This window comes from Platalea leucorodia (assembly GCF_965183815.1).
Source record: "Platalea leucorodia genome assembly, chromosome: 5".
Taxonomy (NCBI): domain Eukaryota; kingdom Metazoa; phylum Chordata; class Aves; order Pelecaniformes; family Threskiornithidae; genus Platalea; species Platalea leucorodia.
In genome coordinates this window covers 59,377,150-59,397,472 of record NC_138827.1, presented here as the reverse complement: position 1 = coordinate 59,397,472, position 20,323 = coordinate 59,377,150, and the positions used below count along the sequence as shown (strand labels likewise).

The window sequence follows — 20,323 nt, the reverse complement described above, 5'->3', positions numbered from 1 at the left end:
CATTTTTGATCTCTTACAAACAGGCAAAGTTGGCAAACCAGATACTGTAGCTGAGAGCATAGGAAACCTACTTTTCACATAAAGAAAAAACCTGACAACAAATCTGCCTGTTGATCGAAAAATGTTTCAGTCTCCAAAAAACACTACAGAAAACTGCACCACAGACATTTAGAAGAGTTTTCAAATTTGTATGTAGAAACTGCTTCTTCCTACCAAACTGCTGTAACATAACTCCCCAAGATAAGCATTCAAAGATGTAAAGAGGAAGAAAGGTGTATGGTAAGTTAGTTCAAATATTCATTTTTTATTTATTTATTTAATTTAAAAGCTGAACCTCCACCATACTTCCCATTAGCTATGCAAAAGCAATTACTTCTCCACAGCAAAGCTTTGGAAACTCTATGGCTGATCTGATGACAGGACTAATAATAGAGTTGCTAACAATAGGGCTCAGAATATGTTGCAGGGAAAAAGAAATCTGTATCCAAATTAGTTTTGCACACTCTTATCATATCAGAACATCCCTCCCCCAGCAGCTTGTTAACAATGGTATCAGCCTCCCGACCACACTAGAAAGCTTCTTAATTTATAAGGAATGCCCTGGCACCCCCTAGGAATTAGCAACAAATGAATGATTTAAACCTGATCGCAGCACAACTTGTAATAAGGTCCAGGAGAGATCAGGTCTTAATATATTGCAGAGCATGGCAAGATTTAGAAAAAATCGTTTCACTAATGAGAACCCTTTCCGTAATCTTTGCAACTAAGCCAATACGAACAGCTTATAATTTCTAAGCTTGTTTCACAGGGATCTGGTGAGTGCTGCTGCTGGAAGAGCTGGGGGGGGGGGCAGGCAGCAGAAGGTGGCACTGTTCTTATCATTTCTGGGGAAAAAGACACCAAACCCCAATAGTTTGCTCTGTCAGCTGAGTTTTCGCCAAACTCCTTCCTCGCAGGTTGTTTCTTTAAGAAAGAGATGGACACAAGGAACAATGCAGACTACAACCCTACAGAGCTCAGCCCACAGCCTGCAGGAAGGAGCTCAGCCCACAAACACCACCTGCAGCTGAAAAATCCATGCAGGCTAGCTCTGGAGCCTTTCGCTTCTGCACTGGCAAGGGACGTGGCACAAAGACGGTCTGTCAGCAGCCTCCTGTCTTCATCATCTTCTCCAGCTTTTGCAAGCTGGTGACACTGAATAAAATTGATACATGATACAAAACACTATTCACAAGCACAGAGGAACTGAAACGATTTTGGATAAGTTCAAGTTATTTCCTTTCTACCCCCACCTCTTTTTTAATATCCAGGGCTTTTAAAATTTTAAACAAACGTATAACTAACTTCTTATTCCCAGATTTATCCTCATGTAAAAGCAGTCTGAAACACCCTAATGAAGCTCATTTCAGCATTTATTCCTCCTTTAGCCACTACAATCAATGTTAATTACAATACAAAACCCCGACCGATCTTTTTAAAACACAATTCAGAAACAAAAGTAATTTCTAATTTGTGTATGTCTGCTATGAGCAAATCAAAGGCCATTAAACTATAAGGTGATAAAAAAAATTAAGCTCCCAAATCACAGAGCAGATAATCTGTAGACTGAAGCTAGCTAACAGTTAGACATTGCTATCTATCAACAGGATACACCTGTGTAAACTAACACCCTACAAGCCAAACCCAAACCCCTCCTGCCAACCCTCATTTCCAAATTTCAACTATTTCATTCCAAAGATAAACTGAATCTGAACAGAAGGGAAAAAACCAACTTTGCTCTTTGAAGTGGAAAGAGTACCAATCTCTATAGCTAACATCTAACAATGAATATACAATACTGTCTTGTACTTTGACTTCAAAATAATAATCCTTCCTCTAGTCCAGATTTGGCCAACCAAACTAAGAACTGCACCAGTGCATACTGATGACCCTATGTACAGTGATGACACAAGATTGCTGAGCTTGGTAGACTCCCTACTTGAGCAATAAGAGCTTTAGATTGATTTATTTAAACCTGGATTTACAGGATTAAAATAAAATCTCTAGCAATGGGTTTTACTACAAAAAAAAAAATCTAGGGAGGAAACAAACTGCTTTATTCTGACCACTTCAAGACTGCTCAGAGAGAAGGAAGGGGAAAAAACAAGCAAATAATCCCCCCATCCCAACTTTCTCTTATTTCTTCTACCAAACATTCATGGCTACCTTCTTGAAATACCATGGTCCTCAAATCTTGTTATCCTTTCTTTTATGATACCCTGAAAAATTAACTATAATTCCTCAATATTCTCATCCACACCCTGACCTCTTTTTTTCCACTATTTCAGCTTCTTCCCATTTCTCTATTTTTGTCCCTCAAAAAAAAAATATCTAAAAACATAGCAGAGAATATATTATTCCTGGGAAGCTGATCTTTCTTGCCACAGAGGATGCTTCTTACTGCAAAGCAGAATCCTCACTGCGGCTGCAGGTGTGTGGACTTCAACAAGAAGTGCCTACCAGCTGCTATACACCTTATTCATCTACCACAAAAGCAGAGGCACCCCAACCTTGCTAACACTAAAGCCATACTTTACTTTTTTTATGCACATAAGAAAAATGATGCTGTGCTCTTGATTTTTCACAGGTGTACACACAAGACTGAAACCTCAGACATTCAAGAGCTACTTGGAAACAACTTCAGGACTAAGACAAAATTTAAAGGTTTACCCTCTTCAGTCATTTTTTTTTTCCTTCTTGAAAATGATACAGAAGGATTAATGTCAGAATTGTCAGCTGGTAAAGGTTGCAGATAGCCATCTGCATAAATACAGTTGATCTCAGAACAAAGGGAAAGGCCTTTGGTTTTTTGAAGCTTCCAAAACCACCTCGTTTTCAGAGATTTTAGATTTTGCACTACTTCAAATGTAAGCAGTTGCCTCAAAGTGTGATTTCACAGTGAACTTCTATTTATCTGCTGTCACACTGAAGCCAACAGCCCTTTTTGTGAGTATAAACTCAAACTGCCTCACAAATCTACTGGTTAATAATTATAACCTCTATAATCAAGTGCATAAGTGTCCAGAAATCCAGACACGACAGGGCAGGACCCAAAATGTAGCACACCACCATATTCTCATAAATGGAACTAAAAGGCCTAGAAATGCACAGCAATGCAGCTAATGGGGGTTAAATTTTTAAGACTAGGAAAGTCTTTATCAATATTTTCTGCTTCACAAAGCTTTTGCATGGGAACACAAGGATATTAGATGCAGGCTATTGTCATGCACAGCACCAACTAAAATCCACACTTCACTCCAAACAAAGTCAGGCTTAAGAAAGGAGAGTTTACTACAGAGTTCAACTGAAACAAATTCATTGCCAACTCCAACAGCAGGAATGAAGCTCAAAGATCCAGATTTTCCAGCCCTTTGCTCCCAAGATTGCTCTCGGCAACCGCTAGTGTGGAAAAAACCTCCCCCCAGTTTTATTGCTAATCATGACGTCACACGGGGTGGAATATCCCTTTGGTCAGTCCGGGTCAGGTGTCCTGGCTGTGCCCCCTCCCAAACCTCTGCACACCCCCAGCCTAATCGCAGGGGGCAGAGTGAGGAACAGAGACGGCCACGATGCTGTGCAAGCACTGCTCAGCAATAGCTAAAATACTGGTGCATTATCAACACTGTTTCGGTCAGACCTAAAGCACAGCACCATATGGGCTCTTGCAAAGAAAATTAACTTGACCCCAGTCAAACCCAGGCCATCAGTGAGTGAGAACAGCAGTAACAGGCTGCCTCCTGCAACATTTAGAAATGTTCAAATATGCCTTTTTTTTTTTTTTTTTTTTTTAAAAAGAACTCCACAAAGGCAGTAAGCAGTCAAAAACCTCCCTCACTATGAATGCCAAGTTTGGGCTTATGGATCTTTAGTTACGCACTGACTTGGAGGCTTAGCTAGGAAAGGCTCTAAGACATGTCCCATGGCAAGATAGAAGTGCCCCCATAAAACTACACACAAACCTCTGCAGTAAGATGGCCTGCTACCTGCTGAATATCATATGTAGTGCAGGTGGGTAGACAGGTGCTGGTATACTGAAACAAATGTTGTTTTCCTTTTGCATCTGATGTGGGAAAGCCTGTTACACTTTCCCAAACTTCTCCCCTTCCCAAACCAGTAAATTTTCCATCTCAGATTAATCACCCTGCCACTTCCCTCTTCCCAGCTGATTTAGGAATTAATAACATACTGCTGTGCAAAGGTCTCGACCTATTTCCTAAAGCAAAAAGCAATATAACCAGCCTCGTATTTCATTTCCCCTCTAACAGAGGAAAGGAGAGCATTAAGTGGACTCTAGAATAGGTTTATCAGATCTTTCAAAACAAGAAACACAGAAGATGAAGACATTAAAATCAGCAAGACATACCTGAAAAAATATTTTTAGTGCAGCTGGGATCCTTATTGATACTACAGAATTCAAGTGAGCTTTGAGGGATTCACCATGTAACTTTCATCGCTAGAACTGAAATGGGCCCACTACAAACCTGTCCAGAATTACAAAAACCTCGTTGCTCTTCTCAGCTGGGGACAGCAGCTACAGAGAAAAGTTAACAGTGGGGAAGCAAAAGGCTTCTGTTATCCCACTAGTAACCCTGAATGAGCAAGAATGTTTGCTGAAATAAGGCAAATATATTACACCTACTCCAAAAAATAACACTGTGGAGTAGGAGGAAGCAGTAATTTCATGTTAATCCTGTCACATAGTAACAGATTTATTTCTAGCAATGAAAAGGCAATTTATCTGGCTTGGTCCAGGGCTAATGTGTCTGGCAAAACCATTTGGAGAAAAAACTGCAGTTTAGATACCACATGCTAGCCAATACAGATGAATAACCCAGGGTGACAATGCTTATAACAGCTCTGGTTATCCACCTGTTTGCTATATCCAAATAATGACTAGCTTTTAGAAAACAACAGCTATTTTATCACATAGGAACCTGTACAACAGCAAAAGCCAACAGGGACAGATCTTACACTGGTAGACAAAGTCTCAGCTGAATGCTGGGGGTGACTTACTTCTTGGTTAGTGCCATTAGTTCCCAAACTGAGCTATGCAGACCCTTGCCCATCCCATCAGCCACTTCAAACAGGAATGCTGACTGAACAAACACTGCACAGCTCAGCAGAGACTCAGGAAATGTTGCTTCCACCTCCCTCACAGCATTTGCTTGGAAAACAAACCAAGTCTGGAAACACCCACCATAAGTTACATCAGACAAAAGACAATGTAAAAATTATTAGTCATGATCCTGTGGTCTATAGGGGGCTTTGCTTGCTCAGATAGCCAGGTACCTTGGCAAAAGGATGAGGGGTGGGATTTCCACTCTGACAAAATGACACTCACTCATCGAAATATTCTAGTACAGACCCAGCCCAGATCTTTGCCATAGCAACAAACACTAAATGCATTAAGTTAACTAAGTTTGTCATCTAGTACAACATGTTCTCTTTACATTTCAATCTTGGAAGTTAAAAAAAAAAAATATCCATATATGCAACAAATTCTTACCTTCTCCACATCCTCTGCCTCAGTTGCTGTGTACTGCAGAACTTCACTGGTCTCACTGTAAAAAGAAAAAAACTGAATTTCCCTGATACAACTGCTCTACCCATCCTCTCCCCCCTGCTCCAAAATGAAGCAGAAATGAAGTTAAAAGGCACAAAACACAGAACCAGAGTCATTACAATTTTTTAGAATGCTTACAGAGTTCTTGCAATACAATTCTCATTAGACTTATAAGTTGCTTCTTTCCTGGTGGAAAAAGTCTTTAAGGGGCAAATGGCCTGTGGTAGCTACAAAGTTTCAGTTCAAAAAAACCAAAAATCTCACCTATGAATTTGTTTCCATTTCACTAATGTGGACCCTTGCCCAATTACAATTGCTCAATCTATTTGGAGCCAAGTGAAATTTTCAACCAGCCTAACCCAAAACTTTCATAGAGCTTCCATTTTCTAACAAGTACATTAACACTTGTGGACGATTTTTAAGAGAATACATTCATTCATCATTATTTACTAAGACTGAGCTAACTGAACCAATACAATGCAGGCAGCAGGCTCTGTAAGTAGAAAAACAGGTAATAGCTTCTTGGTTACAAGATTGTCTTCCTCTACAGCAGCCTTCATAGAAAAGTCACTTGCAAAGCAGTTCCACAATAGGAGCTACTATATGAACACGTTTCACTACTACATACACACAGCCACCCTCAGTAACAGTTGTTCCCAAACCTGCTCCAGCTGCCCTGGAAGACCTTTCCTTTAGCTAACAAAAACGTCAGAGAAAATAAAATGGAAGCCCAATGTGCATGGTATATAGAATCATAGAATGCTTTGGGATGGAAGGGACCTTCAAAGGTCATCTAGTCCACGCCCCCTGCAATGGGCAGGGACATCTTCAACTAGATCGGGTTGCTCAGAGCCCCATCCAGCCTGGCCTTGAATGTTTCCAAGGATGGGGCATCTACCACCTCTCTGGGCAACCCGCTCCAGTGTTTAACCACCCTCATCATAAAAAATTTCTTCCTTATACCTAGTCTGAATCTACCCTCTTTTAGTTTAAAGCCATTACCCCTTGTCCTGTTTCTATTGGCCCTGCTAAAAAGTCCATCCCTATCTTTCTTAGAAGCCCCGTTTAAGTATTGAAAGGCCGCAATAAGGTCTCCCCGCAGCCTTCTCTTCTCCAGGCTGAACAACCCCAGCTCTTTCAGCCTTTCCTCATAGCAGAGGTGTTCCATCCCTCTCATCATTTGTTTGACCCTCCTCTGGACTCACTCCAACAGGTCCATGCCCTTCTTGTGCTGAGGACCCCAGAGCTGGATGCAGCACTCCAGGTGGGGTCTCACCAGAGCAGAGTAGAGGGGCAGAATCACCTCCCTTGACCTGCTGGCCATGCTTCTTTTGATGCAGCCCAGGATACGGTTGGCCTTCTGGGCTGCGATAGCACGTTGCCGGCTCATGTCCAGCTTTTTGTCTGTCAGTACCCCCAAGTCCTTCTCCTCAGGGCTGCTCTCAATCCCTTCATCCCCCAGCCTGTACTGATACCGGGGATTGCCCTGACCCAGGCACAGGACCCTGCACTTGTCCTTGTGGAAGCTCATGAGGTTCACACAGGCCCATTTCCCCAGCTTGTCCAGGTCCCTCTGGATGGCATCCCGTCCCTCGGGCGTGTCAGCTGCACCACTCAGCCTGGTGTCATCTGCAAACTTGCTGAGGGTGCACTCGATCCCGCTGTGTCATTGATGGCGATATTGAACAGCACTGGCCCCAGTACATATCAAACAACACACAGCAAACCTGAAGAGCACTGGGAAGAATTTGCAGACTTTTTGCTTAGCACAACTGCTTCCAAGTTTAATCAGGATTAAGGCTGGTGATCTAAACATTGTTGCTCTAAGTATTCATATTACGAAAATAACTTATAACTGCAGCAGTCCAAACTAGCTCCTGGTCTGCATTAACACTGGTCAGTCAAATGAGCTCTGGTAAAAGAGTTCATTAATAAAATGCCTTTTATTCTTGCTAACTCGCAAGCTCTTACAGTCAGCCATTCAGCTGGTGCTCCTAGAAGGGGAACTACTTACAGTTAGTTCTCAACTTGAGAACAAAGCATAAAGCCTGACACAACTCTTCAGTCACAGAAAGAAAATAAATGGTCTCCTTTCTAAGGGAGCTGCTGTGACAGCATAGCACACATACTCACATCTTCAATATCAACTGTTGGTAATCAAACAGAGAGGTCAGACTTCACCAGTCTTACACTGGCAACTGCATTAACAATGCAGATCAAATCACTCGATACTGTGCCCATTATTAAGGCTTTCATTAAGAGAAAACAGCTACTCAGTGGAAGCAGTATTGGATGTGAAAGAGAATCTTAGGGCTTTGGTCCAGGAAAAGAAAAATCAAACTAAAAACAAAAGCTGCCTGTTCAAAATCACGAGGTAGTACCTGCCACAGCACCAGGCTCACAAATCACTATCAAAAGAAACATTAAAAGACATTCATAAACATGTCAGACTAGAAATGAAGCACCAATTTTAAGATAGCCAAATATTCACTGTAAAACACACCACTTCAAGCAGCATCAAGTTGCTCAAATTAAATGGAACAAGATAACAGGGATTTTGCTAAGTAACGAACTAGACTATTTTCCTGCTGCATGTCCAGAAAAGCAAAAGAACAAGCAAACATAAGCTTGAACATGGGAAGTATGCAGGAGTTTGTTCAACAGTCTATAATAACTCTTTTTAGCCTGTCTGAACCAGATTTTGGCCACCCTCAAGAGCTAGGGAATCAAATATTTCTTAGTTTGCCTAGAGACCAACAGCCAGACATAAATATGGTTCACTGCATCAGTCTGCAAGCCAGCAAACAGTTAAAGACAATCAAAGCTTCTGTATAGTTATCCAATATACAAGCCATCAGTGAGGTCCAGAGATGCACAAAGCTGAAGTTTCACACATTCACAACTCCCCCACATCAAGGGGACAGAGACATCCTTCTTCAGACCTGAGCACAAAGATTGATCTGACAAGCTATTGTAAGCCCATCCGCTGATGAGGTTGCCAACCGGAGGGTGTTTGCTTAACAAGTGTACTGACCATGTACAGAGAACGGGGAAAGAGTTGAAATCACAGCAGGACCAGCTAGTCTAGGATTTAGCCTCACTAAACACCACGGTATATTTCTGGGGCTCGATTTGATCCAAAGAACAAGCAGCATTTTTCTCCTCACTAGTAAATTCAAAACACTTCTGCCCTCAGGGGGATGACAGTCCCAAGGCTTCCCACCCTCCCTCTCCATCCTTAGCCCCTGTTTCCTTCCGAGAGCTGTGTGCTGGCTGCTAACCTGTGGGGGATGCACTGGGAGGCAGCTGACCCATACATCGCACCAACAACTTCTCCCCTCTATGAATGACAAGCTCAGTATGAAGTTATTCAGTTCAGTTGCTGACAGCGCAATTACACTGGTTTACGCTGGGAGATGGAGCGAGAAAGCAAGGGGAAACAAGCAGGCTACAACATACCTGAAGATCATCTTTGACTTAAATGTAACTCAATAATCAGCTTCATGTACGCACCAAACCTTGCACAATTACAGATCATTTTGATGTAAAGTAGGCCTGGCTCTGTGACCTTTAAGAGCTTCCCTTCCAGAAAGCTATTTGTTTATGAGGGACCAAGACTGCTTACATTCACGTGCTTTTAGATTTTTAGGACCACTTGATTTTTGATAGAGTCTTTTGCAAGAGCTGGGATAGCTGGCAAACTGTAATAGTCTCATCTCAAGTTTACAGTGCACACATTCTTGCTTCCCAGCTAGAGAAAGTCAGGGGAGCCCAGAGAAGAGCACCTTTAGTCTCTCAGAGCAGGTAGCAGTGCAGTCTTTATTTACCAGCACCAACAAGTCCATCGAATCCTTTTCAAATGTGGAAGGCTAGCAGGCGTATGCCTCATGAGGTAGGGAAACGTAACTAGAAAAAGGATCAGTCCCTTACCTAAAAGCCTTTCTCCTCTCCCTCCACACCACTATCAAGAAACTAGCCAAAGCTATGACAACTGAAAGGAGTTTTTAGGAGAGAAAAATTCCAAACTCTCCAAAAAGGCCTGAAAAAAGCTTATATTGCATCACACTCTCCTCAGGTCACACAAACACACAGCTATAGCTATGGCATTCTGGACATCACTCCAAGAAAGCACTCCAACCACTGTTGCAAGCTAACAGAAAGAGAAGCAAAGGTGTCGACGCCAACTAGATACAGAATAGTGAGAAAGGGAGACAGAAATTGTTTTTGCAGAGCAAACAGACCAGATTCTTGGCTTTGCTCCTGAAGTGCTCTTTTAACTATGAAAAAGTTTATACTTCCCTGTATCTGAATCCATGACAGCAAAGTTGCAATGCCCCAAGACAGCAGAATGAAAAAACATACTGCAGATCAAGGCTCATTAGCTTTGCAACATATTAGGTAGGTCAATTAATGAAATCCAATGAATTTACTATTGTACAACACTTCACCCACTCTGAATCTGTTAAGAATCAAAAAACATTGCTTTATAAAGCTCACACTTAAAAAGACTTCATTCTTAATCTTCCGGTATTTTAACACTGGCATCAGGCTTTTCAGATGCCAGAGGTAACTACACACAAGTATACATAGCTGTTATACCATGGATGCAATACCCCATCATTAGGACATAATATTGTACCACATAGCACAAGGAGGATTTCTCACATTATATGATTTTACTTGCTTATATTGGCAGAGATTTTAGGATTTGCACACATTTTACTCAAAGACCTAACAGACAAAACATTTTGGTTTGCTAACCTGATCTCTGGTAAGAAGGTTTTCTTGTAAGCATCCTCAATGCTCTGGAGATACAAAGGAGACACCTTTTTTTCATATGGCTGAAAACAAACACAAAACAATGTTGTGAAATGACTTTTTCTTTTCCCACCAGCACAGATTCCAGCCTAAGCAGAAGGCGTTGTGACACCATCTGCCAAGAGCTCACTCTTAGCAGTCAGACATCCAAGTGAACCACATGCACATTAATGAAAGTTTCAAGAATCTGGAGTGATTAGAATTTCTTACATGGCATTAAATATCTAGAGTACCCTAAGGAACAAGTCAGTCTACATTAATCACTGCTTTGCCCTGTACTATTATGTCCACAGCCTTAATGAGTGTGAGTAAGATTCTTCTAATACGCTAATGAATCTAGAAAGGGAAAGGCAGGTTAAACAGCAGAATGTAAAAGTGAAAAACTTTCTTCCAACTTATTTCAGTTTGTTACAGAAATCACCTCATTTTCTCTGAGTTCACATAAATTAAGAGAACTCTACATCAACAGCCTCAAAAAGATTAGCTTTCCAAGGACTGATCAATCCTAGCTACCTGCACATTCAAGGAAGTTATACGTAATAATCCAGAAAATAGAAGAAGATTGTCTGAGTCCGACTTTTGAACAAGAGGACCAACGTGCATCCATTTCCACAGTTTCAGACAAGTGCATGGCCAACCATCCACTCCAAAATCTTTCTTTTAAATTTCAGGGATATCATACCTGCTGTTAAACAGTTCAACTTTCGCATGGCGTACTCTAATGCCAGATTTGCAAAATGCCAGGAATTTCTCTACTCTACCATGTGTTCCTTCAGTTCAATCCTAAAATTAAATTACATTTCCTGCTTGAAACGTTCACCCAAGATACCCATTATGTTGGAAGGATCTGTGTCTCTGCTTGTTGGCCCACTGGAGGGCTTTTCTTTTTCCAGTGCCTTGCAACAGCAGCATGCTGAATACCAATGAAAGACTCCATCTGCCAAGAAGGCAGAATTCCCAAAAATACTATCCCCAAACAAGCACTAGTGTTCAGCAGTGCCACTGCCCCAGGGAAGTTACAAGTTACACCAGCAATTTCTGCCAGAAGGTCTCAAAAATGCCACCGACCTTTATGCTCACAAAGGCAAAGAACTCGTGGGTTCCCACGATGCATTAAGAAGCTTCTAATTCTGTCACTGAAGTTGCTACAACAAAAAAGCTATGGTTTTCCTATACAAAAGTGTCTTGTTCATTAAACACAGAAGCACGTTCAGTCATGGCCTAAACTGCCGGAGGGCAGAATGGGAGAGCATTCGACCAGCAGACTAAGCAACTCAGGCCACGCAGATCACAAAGCAGCAAGGGCAGCCTTCCATTTATGGCTTTGAAGTCACTTCCCTTCGGCAATCATCAGCCTCCCTCTTAAATGAGCAGGAAACTGCAAAACGAAATGCTACTAGCTCACCCTAGCACACTAACATACGCACACATGCTTTGAGAGAAGCATTTAAGAGACCTGAGAATTTTTTAGTAATAAATCAAAGTTTTCTTTGAATCTATCAGGCTTTCCACAGTTAAATACTTCACTTGACTACAATTTCCCTTAGCCTTTGAACAAGGTACAAGGTAAACATCATTTAATCCTCATAACACATCTGAGAAGAGTTATAAGCACATGTCCAAATACCACAGAAGGGAGAAGAAAAAAACCCAAACCAAAAACCGTATTTAGATTAGTCATTATACAAAAGTACCCTACAGCTTTTCTGATCCAAGACTATTTCAATAACCCAGTAATCCAATATGCTGATTTAATGAGAGAGATAATTTGAAGACAATGCTACAGAACTAAGGGTTTTTTTTTTTCTTTTTAACAGTAGTCTCCATCCAATACTATGACTTAAAAAAAAGGCATCTTGGAGAGAAATTATGCCACCCTCAAATGGTTTTGAGAGCAAAAGTGAGAATGACCACAATTTTCAAAGATCAACAATAGGTAAGAGTCACATATCATGACCTCAGACCAGATTGAAGTTGCACTAGTGGCAAGAAGCAACTGTATTTCTTATCAACTTTATATTAGATTAGGCAGAAAGCACCCTGGATTTTATATCTCATGCAATACCTATACAAAATTCGTTTTAAGTTTAAAATTGGTGGTTTCACTCTGTTAACACAAAAGCGCCAAGCAGTAATTTTCTTAATCTCAGAAAGTTAACTGAACTTGTGATCACAAGTGATCCACACATTAACGTCGACACAAGTCTGAAACAGCAGTCAACTGGGGAAGCTAGAGAAGGGGACAGCCAGTTGGGGCCTTCAGCACTCAGGAAGCACAGGTAATCTTGGAGTGTACTGCAAGAAGCATATTACCTGGACACGACTCCTGAAACAGCAGCTACAAAGGCTGTTTTTTAAGGGTAGATGACTTTCACAGAGCATCTCATTACAGAAATGACAGCATATTGATGCAGTCAAAAAAGTTGATTTTTGCTTTTTCTAGAGCAAGCATACCAGAATACCCACACAGTCGTCACCAGCACACAGTTCTTACACCCAAGAGGATGAGAAGCTTTTCAGAATCAGAATTCCGCAGCAAACCCCACAGGACTCATGCATAAGGGCACAATTACGATAGACATTAACAGGCAGTAATAGTGGCAAGAGATAAAATTACCTCGCCTTTCTCTTGAATCCTCTTCTGCACCTCTGGGACAGGCATATCTATATAAATGACCAAGTGAGGTGGCAGGAATTCACAAATGCTGATCTCTTTGATCTCCTTGTAGTGATCAAGACCTGTATAAAAAACAAAACCAAATACACTGGAGACCTAAAGGCAGACCAGCTAAACACATACACATGTTGCAAATGAGGACAAGGGCAATAGGAACAGCATTAAAATTAAAACCTATTGGGTAATGAATCTGCAATAATTTCTTGAGTGTTTTTTCCTGCATTTGCTAAACATATTCTATTTGCAAATAAATCACATCCCCCCCCTTGTATTTGTAGTGTCCTCTTCTTGGCTGATACAGCAAGTTTAGGGTAGGCTTCTCCTCAAATAGGATTCACGAAGTTTTTAAAATAAACAATCTTCCAGACACAGAAAGTAAAACACAATTAAACTAAGAGGCTACATGCACTGAGATATAATAATCTAACATCAGTTATATCAAAGAGGGGATTTATTTCTGACTTAAGTTTAGAGAAACCTAGGTTTTTTCCTCCATCATTTAGAGACAGCCTCTCAAAACATCAGAGAGAGACTGCGGCACTCGGGTCACCTGAGGTAACCACTGGCTGGGGCTGCCTTCTGCCACAGCCTCATACACAAAAGAAATGGCCCCGACCTACCACAAAGATGATAGTGTGTCAAAGGTGGTAATGGAAGAGAGTCACATGCTTCAAGAAGACTTTGCAAGAAGTACTCTATTTCTCACCATGGGGGGAAACCCAAGGACCAGGCAGGCATTCGCCCTGTCCTCCCATGCATACACAAAGTCATGCTGAGGTAAAACAAATATTTTAAGAGGCCACCAACCCAGCAGTGTCCCTCTTCACCTGTATTGGAGGCATACTCTGCACTACTGTTAACTCAATAGCTCTCTGCTCTATACAAGGAACAGCAGATCTTCTCTCCAAAAACATGACAACCAGACTCCACTTCAGAGGACAGCACTGGAGGACCTCACCTTCCTACATAGAAAAACATATCTGAGAGGAGTTGGTTGGGTCTGTGCAACTGTGTTCTTCTACCACATCAATAACCTAAAGCATTTTTGGGGTAATAGTTGGTGATTAGGAAGACACACAGGTTCAGGGGAAGCATCTATTCAAATTTAAGTGACACGAATAGCACAGGCTCCATTAAACCTAGCTCAAGTGCAAGCTTTCCTCAGTAAGGCTCACTGGCTTAGCTAGAAACGTAGTGCCAGGCTTTCAAATTCAAACCGTTTGTGAAAAACATAAAGCCCACTGTGCTTGGCACCACAGTCATCAGTACCTCTAATGAAGATGTTTGCTGTTTAAGGATTTCAGTACAACCCATTACTTGCTGTTGGAATTATATATTAAATATAAATTGCAGGTTGCTGGGCTTTGTTTGCCTCACCAACGCAGAGCAGTAAGACACACAGTTCACTATAACCAGCTCTAAACGTCATTCAGCAAGAAGTTACAACTTACAGCAGGTGTTAAAAAACAAATATACACCTCCTAAATCTAAGCCAAATCAAACAAGACAGCAGAAACATGAAGCAGTCAGGGAAACAATTATCTTCACCTCAGGAGTAGCCAAAGTGCCAGATTTGCTAAGAACAGGCAGAAACAAGAATTTCAATAGCAATTTACTAAGGGGTCAGCTGATGACTGGGCTTTATAGTTATTTTCTACAGACTTCCAAACTTTGATTCAGCTGTAAGTTTGCATGTTTTCGCTGTGGCTGGTCTCCTACATATGTCATATAACTGCTCCATTCCTAGCCAAGGGATGGAGACTCCATGCGTCTGCCCACAAGGCACCAGCACAGTAACACCGTGCTGCTCAGGAGCTCAGTGCCCATAACCCCAAACCACAGATTCACTCAGGTTGGAAGGAACATTCACAGATCATCTGGTTCAACCACTCCGCCCAGAACAGGGTTAACTAGAGTAGGTGGCTCAGGACGATGTCCCACAGTGTTCCGAGTATCTCCAGGATAGAGATCCCACAGCCTCTCCAGGCAACCTGCTCCAGGGTTTGACTACCTTCACAGTAGAAAATGTTTTTTTCTTGTAAATGGAACTTCATGTATTTCAACTGGTGCCCTTTGCCTCTTGCCCTCTCGCTAGGTGCCACTGAGAAAAGACTGGTTCTAGCCAATACTCCTCCCCATCAAGTATTTATATACATAAATACCATCAGGTATTTATGCACATCCCCCTGAGCCTTCTCTTCTCCAGGCCAAAAAAATCGCAGCTCTCTCAGCCTCTCCTCATACATTGGATGCTCTAGTTTCTAAGTGACCTTCATGGCCCTTTGCTAGACTCGCTCCAGTAAGTTACTATCTTTCTTCAACGGGTAGCCCAGACCTGGGCACAATACTTCAGATTTGGTGATCGCCTTCCTTGACCTGCTGACAACACTCTTCTTCATGCAGCACCCAGGATGCTGGTGGCATCCTTTGCCACAAGGGCACATTGCTGGCTCACATACAAGTTGGTTTCCATCAGGACCCCCAGGTCCTCCTCTGCAAAACTTTCTAGACAGTTGTCTCCCAGCATATATGAATGCCTGCAGTTATGCCCTCCCAGGTGCAGGACTTTGCATTCCCTTTTGTTGAACTTCATGAGGTTACCATCCAAGCGTTTCTCCAGCCTGCCCAGGTTCCTCCGAATAGCATCAAAAATATATGGTGTGTCAATCCTTCCCCTCCCAATTTTGCATCACCTGCAAATCTACTGAGGCTGCACTCTGTCTTGTCATCCAGTTTAAACCTGGTTTGGCCCCAGTATCCTCCCCTGGGATACACCACTAGTTATTGGCCTCCAGCTGGCCTTTGCATTGCTGATCACAACCCTCTGAACCCAGCAGTTCAGCCACTTTTCAATCTACTACCCACATATCTAATCCATACTTCATCAGTTTGTCAATGAGGAGGTTATGAGAGACAGCACTGAAAGCTTTGCTTAAGGTTAAACAATATCCATTGCTCTCTGCTCATCCACTGAGCTAGCCTTCTATGAGGAGCTGACTATCAGGTGTTTAAGTGTGATTTCCTTTTCATAAAACTATGATGACTATTCTCCATCACCTTCACATCCTCCATATATTTGGAAATGGCTTCCAGGAGGATTTGCTCCATCACCTTCCTGCAGATCAAGCTGAGGCTGACTGGCCTGTAGCTTCCTGCATCCTCCTCCTTGCCCTTCCTGAAGACAAGAGCAACATTTGTGTTCTTTGAGGTTCAAAAGGGAGCTGGTCATTTAAGGCAAGTAGGCCAAACCCTGTTGACCCATTATTTACTTCCCACCTATTGCTGCAAGATCACGGTCTGCCCGAAGGACCTTTAGTTTTCATCAGCATGCTCACCCACATTTCCAGGGAACTACATGAGTCTCTGGCAGACAGGACACCAGTAAGCAATACACAGAATATATGTTCTTTAACATATAAGTAGAACCAAAGCCTTGAATTAAAACTGGAAGTCTCATGGCTTGAGGTTGGTCCTTGATCCACGGAACAGCAAGGTGCTAAGCACCTTATGAACAACTCTGCATATTTGAAGGAGTCCATCTTTCAAGCAGGCTTTTTTGTTTCTTTTTTTAAAAACTAAACTACCACACTTCTGGCTGAGATTATGGCAAAATAACTTCCTTTTGCATGCAAGTAACTTACATCGCTTGTGGATATAGCCTTGTTTAAACATCGCATCCAGAAATACGAAGTCGCTGTAGGGAGAGCGCTCCATCACCACGCCTTGTCCTGCAATTGAAGGTAGGTTCCAGTCAGCAAGGCCCAAAGAGACTGCTGGCAGCAACATTTGAAATTAACAACAGCACTGCTCATATGGTCAATTTTCTGAATGCTCTTCTATAAATTTTAAATAAAACAAAAGAGCAAGTTTCTGGCTCACACAAACGTACTGGATATGTATGCTGAACATGCCTGTCTCACCCATACATATACTCTCCTACTGTGCCTATCACTACAGTAGCTAAGTACCACTATATTTGAGGAGTACATTTACATTTGTGTCTGATACTTTCTGGCATTCACATCTTTTCTTTTTTTTTGGGAAACGCTTACTAAAGCACAAGCAACAGGTAAATCAGAGTTGGTACAGGAAATGTTTTCTCACCAGAAGACACTCAAATTATAAGAATACCACCACAAAAACAGTATTTAATAAAATCAAAAAGCCTGAACAGAAGACACCATCAGGAACTAAGTCTAAGGAGAGTTTTAGAAAGGCTGTACAACTCACAGCTCTCTTGCTATGTTTAAAATGTCTTTTTGAAAATAATCATCAGGGGTTGCCAAATTAAAACTAGTGAAATTGGTAACCAGTTCATACTTCCTTCACTAGAAATGATACAAGATACTGTTCTAACAAAATATGCAGGGTATTTTTATAAATGGACTGTTAACCTGTACTCACTAAGGGGGAAAAATATAAAAAGCTTAACAAAATAACAGCCCTTCATTTAAAAATGCACATACTAGCAAAGCACTTCAAAACAGCTTACTCACAACTTAGACTCATAAGTTAATTTAGAAGTGAAATTTATTTACTGTGAAATCTAACCTGTGGTCAGCAAATGCTCCAACGCATCAGCGTACTGTAAAACACGGTTACCAAACAGCCAAGCTTGTAGTCGATAAGAGTGTCCATCAGGGCATTTCGGATCATTGTAAAATCTCTCTAGGTTACAGAAACCATTAAATTTCTCATGCAGCAACGTTCCATCTCCCGTGATTCTGTCTAGGTAATGGATGTCTGCTTCTGGGAAATATTTCATTCCTGACAAAAAAGAAACCCACAACAGACCACCAATCAAAATAATAAGTTCTGTTCATTTACAGTAAACATCTGTTCAGCTCATTTAGATATATATAGATTAACTTTAAGCAGCACTTGAAAACAGCACAAAATTCTTTCGTCAATCACATCACAGAGGGCACACAAACCCTAATTTGAAGTATCACCACTTTTCACCTCCCCAGTGGCAGCTGAGCTGTCATTCTAAGCAGAATCTTTTTGCCACCAATCCTCTAATCACCTTGAGGCTCTGCGTGCACCCATGCAGAAAATCCTAATTCTCAAGGTGCTCAGTGACTCCACCAGAGCTAGGAGCTCAGTGAGCAACCTGACTTCATTAGAAGTAAAATTTCATTCACAACAAATCATACTTACACAAGTATCCCGCAGATCTGACAAGCGTCCCATCCTCATTTCAAACCTCACCAACATTTTATTCTCCCCTTACCTATAAGCCCTCCACATTAACTGTGGCAATGCCCAACTAGTAATTTCCTAGTCAAGAATTGCTGGTTTGGTGAACTAACTTTCCTTACACTAGAATGACAATCACCCTGTTAAATTTACTAACTATTACAGAAATAGGGAAAATAAGATGTACCTAGTTTTTCTGCTATTTGTTGTGCAAGCTTGCCCTTCCCAGAAGATAAGTTTCCCTCCACTGTAAAGATTTTGCTGTATTCAGTGAACTTTTTTGTAGCTCTGTCTCCCAACATATAAGCCAGCCAACCATACTGCAAATTCTGCTTGGAGCTGATATGAATTCTTGCCTGAAAGAAAACACAACAACAAAACTAGCATATTTTAGTTTTCTTAGCTGAACTAGGCATGCTCAAAGCGCAGCTTTTTCAGACCTTCTGCACACACAGAGGGATACACGCTCACACATCTAATACAAGGAATTTTCATACAGTAAAGTTAGCACTGCCATTTCAGCTCAGCAACTGAAGTGGTATTTAGGCTGAAAAGCTGTTTATGAAATGCAAGACTGAGAAGACAGAAACCATGATACAATTTTCAGTGTGCTTAAAGCTTGAATCAGGACTGCTCTGCCAGAATTCTGCTCTGAGTCTACACAATGACTGAAACTTCCCAGACTTCCTGAAGGCCACAGACACAATGTGCCCTGCATTCCCAAGGGAGATCCTAGGGCTTTTGTCTCCATTTTTGTTTATTTGCTGTTGGGCAGAGATTAACATTAAACCCTCTCCCAGTCTCTCAGGAGAGTTACAGCTTCATTTCTGCACAACACAGTTCCTGGACAAAGGTGGAAAGAAATACCCACCTGATCTGTAAAGCTGAAGGCAGTACCTTACTGAGTCCTGCTCAGCAAAGCCACCCAGAAACCTTGGTGAAAACTGAGTAAGGCTTATTTTGAGCAATGTAGCGACCTCACTTACACACGTGAGATTTTATCTTTATTTAACGTTCTTCTCCTTGCACCTCCAGAGATCACATTCACAAGCTGAAGGTCACCGGGTCAGCTCTCTCTGGTCTCAGGTATTTACTTGTGCCTCCACCTTAAATCGCGCCTCCTCTCACAAGCCCCCGCATTTGCCCATGGGGAATGTCCCACCCGCTCCCCCCGCCGCAGGGCCGTTCCCAACGCTTCCAGGCACACGGCCCCTCCCGAGCACAGGAGCCGGCTCAGAGGCCCAGCCCCGCTCCTAACGGGCAGAGAGAGGGCGCTACCACCACAGCCCGCGCAAGCGGCCGGCAACCCCCACCCACCCCCCCCCCACCCCCCCCCCCCGCCGCCGCCGCCGCCAGCCCCGCGGGGAGGCCGGAGCGGCCCGGGCACCCCAAGGTGAGCCCGCCCGGCCGCGCTGAGGGGCGGCCGCTGCAGCCAGGGGAGCGGCGGCCGGGCGCAGGGACCTCCCTCTTCCCCGGCCCCGCTCACCGCCGGCACGACGGCGCTCCCCAGGCGGCCCCGAGCGGCGGCGGCCGCGGCCGGGCCGAGCTTGGCCAGCCACAAGGACATGGCGGCGCCGAGGAGACGCGGCCGGCCCCGCCGCGACGGATAGGGGGTGGGCGCGGAGAGATGACGTCACGGAAGAAGGCCCGCCCCCCTACTCACCGGCCACGCGCCTGCCGCGGCGCGTGGGCTCTGCCTGCAGCAGCAGGCAGGCAGGCGGGCTGGCTGGCTGGCTGGTTGCCCGCCCGCCTGCCCGCCTGCCTGCCCTCCTGCCCGCCCTCCTGCCCGCCCTCCTGCCCGCCTGCCTGCACGCCTGCCCGCCTGCCTGCACCGGCTCTGCCCGCATCTCCCTGCAGGAGCTGGTAACTGCGCGACCGGCTGCTCCGCTCTGTCTCCTCCGACACCCTGCGCCGGTGCTGCCAGCCCCGGATAGCCCAGCCGGGGCAGGCAGGAGGGCAGGCAGGCAGCAGGCAGGCAGGAGCACATTGCCTCACAGATGAGCATGCCGTGGGGTGGGAGCTCCAGG

General features: G+C 43.2%; 1 protein-coding gene across 2 annotated transcripts in view; it reads right to left on the bottom strand.

Moving 5' to 3' along the window:
- Positions 1-19,894, bottom strand: part of NDUFA10 (NADH:ubiquinone oxidoreductase subunit A10) — a 45,444-nt gene extending 25,550 nt beyond the window's left edge. The window contains exons 1-7 of one of the 2 annotated variants that reach the window (XM_082311870.1): positions 19,783-19,894; positions 18,484-18,652; positions 17,649-17,864; positions 16,739-16,825; positions 13,038-13,159; positions 10,364-10,443; positions 5,546-5,600 (exon numbers count right to left, since the gene is read on the bottom strand). In XM_082311870.1, the coding sequence (XP_082167996.1) occupies positions 5,546-5,600; positions 10,364-10,443; positions 13,038-13,159; positions 16,739-16,825; positions 17,649-17,864; positions 18,484-18,652; positions 19,783-19,863 (810 nt within the window). In that variant the 5' untranslated portion in view covers positions 19,864-19,894. Of the gene's footprint in view, positions 1-5,545; positions 5,601-10,363; positions 10,444-13,037; positions 13,160-16,738; positions 16,826-17,648; positions 17,865-18,483; positions 18,653-19,167; positions 19,428-19,782 lie in introns of those variants that run through there. The other variant, XM_082311871.1, reaches the window with a different exon arrangement.
- Positions 19,895-20,323: the final 429 nt, after the last annotated feature.